This window comes from Cibotium barometz, chromosome 21 (genome assembly GCF_041138505.1).
Source record: "Cibotium barometz isolate CiBa-2024 chromosome 21, ASM4113850v1, whole genome shotgun sequence".
In the NCBI taxonomy this organism is placed as follows: Eukaryota; Viridiplantae; Streptophyta; class Polypodiopsida; order Cyatheales; family Cibotiaceae; genus Cibotium; species Cibotium barometz.
The window spans coordinates 14,162,312-14,164,708 of NC_141066.1; the positions used below are offsets into that span (position 1 = coordinate 14,162,312).

The window sequence follows — 2,397 nt, forward strand, 5'->3', positions numbered from 1 at the left end:
AGCTCTCATACTTCACTTGGGTCACTGAAAGAATCCCTTATGTATGGTTTTTTTTTTCACTTTTTGAATCTAGAATCCTCTTATATATGTAAGAGGGAATAAAATTTGTACTGTTAGCAGATTTCACGTAGGTGCTATCTTTACATGCTTTTGTTAGAAGCCCTCTAGGAGTTAGTCATGACACGAGAGCATGCATAGTAATGTACGTAGCTAGGTGCTTTTGTTAGTAGCCCTCTATGTGTTGATCTGTAATTATCTTGTGTGTGTGTGTGTGTGTGTGTGTGTGTGAGAGAGAGAGAGAGAGAGAGAGAGAGAGAGAGAGAGAGATGAAATATACTGTCTCGCAACAAAGATCCTCACAAATCCTACTGCCATATTAATACTTCAATAGAGAGATTTTAAGGCATAAACCAGCTCAAAAGCCGAAACACAGCACAATGCCGACTGTATAGGATTCAATAAGTTGAGCAGCTCTTCGAGGGTGTGCAATCGCAGCTGATTGGCTTCAGCAAACAAGTACGCTAAATGGGCAACCTTACTTTCCATCAGCTCGCGGCCTTTGGTTGTGAAGCTGTCGTTTGTAAGAGCCTCTGCCATGGTCTGGTCAGGTAAAAGCATCTGCGCATTGCCCATTCTGTGGTCAAAAACAGATCACAAACCCAAGCCCCAGACAGCCCTAAATCAAAAAACATACCTGCACAGTGTTCAATATAGAGCTCTACGTCGATGGCATGTTTCAAGATATTATACCTGAAAAGTGGCGAGCTCGTTGGAGAGGTGTAGTTCGTATTGTAAGGTGCTTTTTTCAAGGGCTTCTACTGCTGCCAGCTGAACATCGCTCAAGCTTGAGCCTGGGATTGATGGTGGAGCTTGACTTGCAGTAGCTAAGGTAGCTGGCACTGGTTTCTGGCGCTTGGACAGAACTCTTGTCCACCAACATTATCTCGTGAGCATTCAAACCGAGCGTAGAGTAGACCAGAGTGATGGCCGAAGTGGGTCTCCACCCTCCCAGCCACATGAAGGCAGCCTCCAGAGGCGAACAGCGTGCACCTGCCCACATTCCATACAAAATGATCATGCGGTCCATCAGCTAGGATACGATCAATGAGAGTTGAATAAATAATTGGCACGCTATGATAATTAGGAGAGTAATGGGCTCATAATTAATGTATACTGTACCGGAGATTATTGCTAGAGCAGTGTGGTTTGTTTCGCGTGCGCTGTCAAAGGCGTCCTTGTAGAGCGGCAAGCAAGCGGAGACGAGGTGGGCAAGATGGGGGTTGGGGAGAGCTGGGTGAGCGAGTTGGGCTGCTTGTGGCTGATCATCGTGAGGATCTGTTGGTGTTGATGCGGACGATTTCTGATCAGAGAGAGCAGAGCGAAGCATCTCTGTGTGAGCTTTCCATTTGGACCAGAGCTGGGATGGAGCAGGGCGATGAGGGGCCATAGAGGCCAAGAGTCCAAGGCGGGGGGGGGGGGGGGTGTGCACTGTGCTGCAAAGAGTGAAGGGGGCGACCAATCTGTTACATGGGTACTTGGAGCGCGCCGGGAGAGCGAGCGAGCGAGGAGGAGGAGGAGTGCGTGTGCGTGTGTGTGGGGGGTGGTGTTTTTTGCCCTAACGCTCCACGACCACGTCTGACTATATAAGCTATCCTTTCCATGTCGGCAAAGGCTTCGTCCAATCACAACACGACACAATCCTACAGCCTAGATATTTTAATTGGCCTTTCCACGATGCGTTGCTGCGTGTCGAGCATCGAAAAGGTCACGAGCGCAATGTCGTGTCCATTGAGACTGGGACTTTAGGTTTTGGAGGCAAGATTCGTTACTCTCAGTTAAGCTTCCACGTGCTCCTATCCAACGCGCTCTAACATCGAACGCGCACACCACGCTTTAAAGTAACTTCCTTCCTTCCACGCGTCCCAAGTTAGTTACATAATTATTCAACACGTCACCTCCCTTCAAAACACGACACTTCCTACCTTTTCTTCACTTTTTTGTGTGTGGAAATTTCACTCTATTATAATATATATCAAGTCACAAACACCATCAAGAGGCCATTACAAACCTTACTACTTCCCCATGCGTTTAGTGTGGGGAGAGTGGGGGCGAGGGACATTCTCACGTTAAAGAAAACCGACTAGGACATTGCTGGAAACAAGCAACTGACGGTAAAGAAAACCAACTAGCTAGGACTTTCCTAGCCCTTTTTGTAAGAAATGCATTCTCAAGTCTCCTTTTGTTAGTGAAGGTTTCCATTTATACCTAACCTCCTCCTTCTTGGAACATTTCTCATCTTCAAGCTGGCTGAAAAGCTGAGAGGCAAGGAGGTTGTAGGTAGGGTATTAGATGAAAATGGGCAAGAGTTAAAAGGGATGAGTTTGATAGCCAAGAAAT

At 47.0% G+C, this 2,397-nt stretch overlaps 1 protein-coding gene across 2 annotated transcripts; it reads right to left on the reverse strand.

The window, feature by feature from the left end:
- Nucleotides 1–353: 353 nt before the first annotated feature.
- On the reverse strand, nucleotides 354–1,613 carry LOC147626879 (uncharacterized). 2 transcript variants are annotated; one of them, XM_086815416.1, is made up of 3 exons: nucleotides 1,180–1,613; nucleotides 751–1,050; nucleotides 354–618 (listed from the first exon to the last, which is right to left on the reverse strand). In XM_086815416.1, exons 1-2 carry the CDS (start codon nucleotides 1,445–1,447, stop codon nucleotides 806–808), a joined length of 513 nt encoding a protein of 170 aa, XP_086671542.1. In that variant the 5' UTR covers nucleotides 1,448–1,613; the 3' UTR covers nucleotides 354–618; nucleotides 751–805. The 2 variants fall into 2 exon arrangements, with proteins under 2 accessions (XP_086671542.1, XP_086671543.1); XM_086815417.1 differs by having other exon boundaries at nucleotides 695–1,050; nucleotides 1,180–1,604.
- Between the last annotated feature and the right edge of the window lie 784 nt (nucleotides 1,614–2,397).

Coding starts and splice junctions, on each gene's coding strand:
- LOC147626879 (XM_086815416.1), bottom strand. CDS start 1,447: ATGGCCCCTCATCGCCCTGCTCCATCCCAGCTCTGGTCCAAATGGAAA. Junction 1,051..1,179: donor TGCTCTAGCAATAATCTCCG/GTACAGTATACA, acceptor GAATGTGGGCAG/GTGCACGCTGTTCGCCTCTG.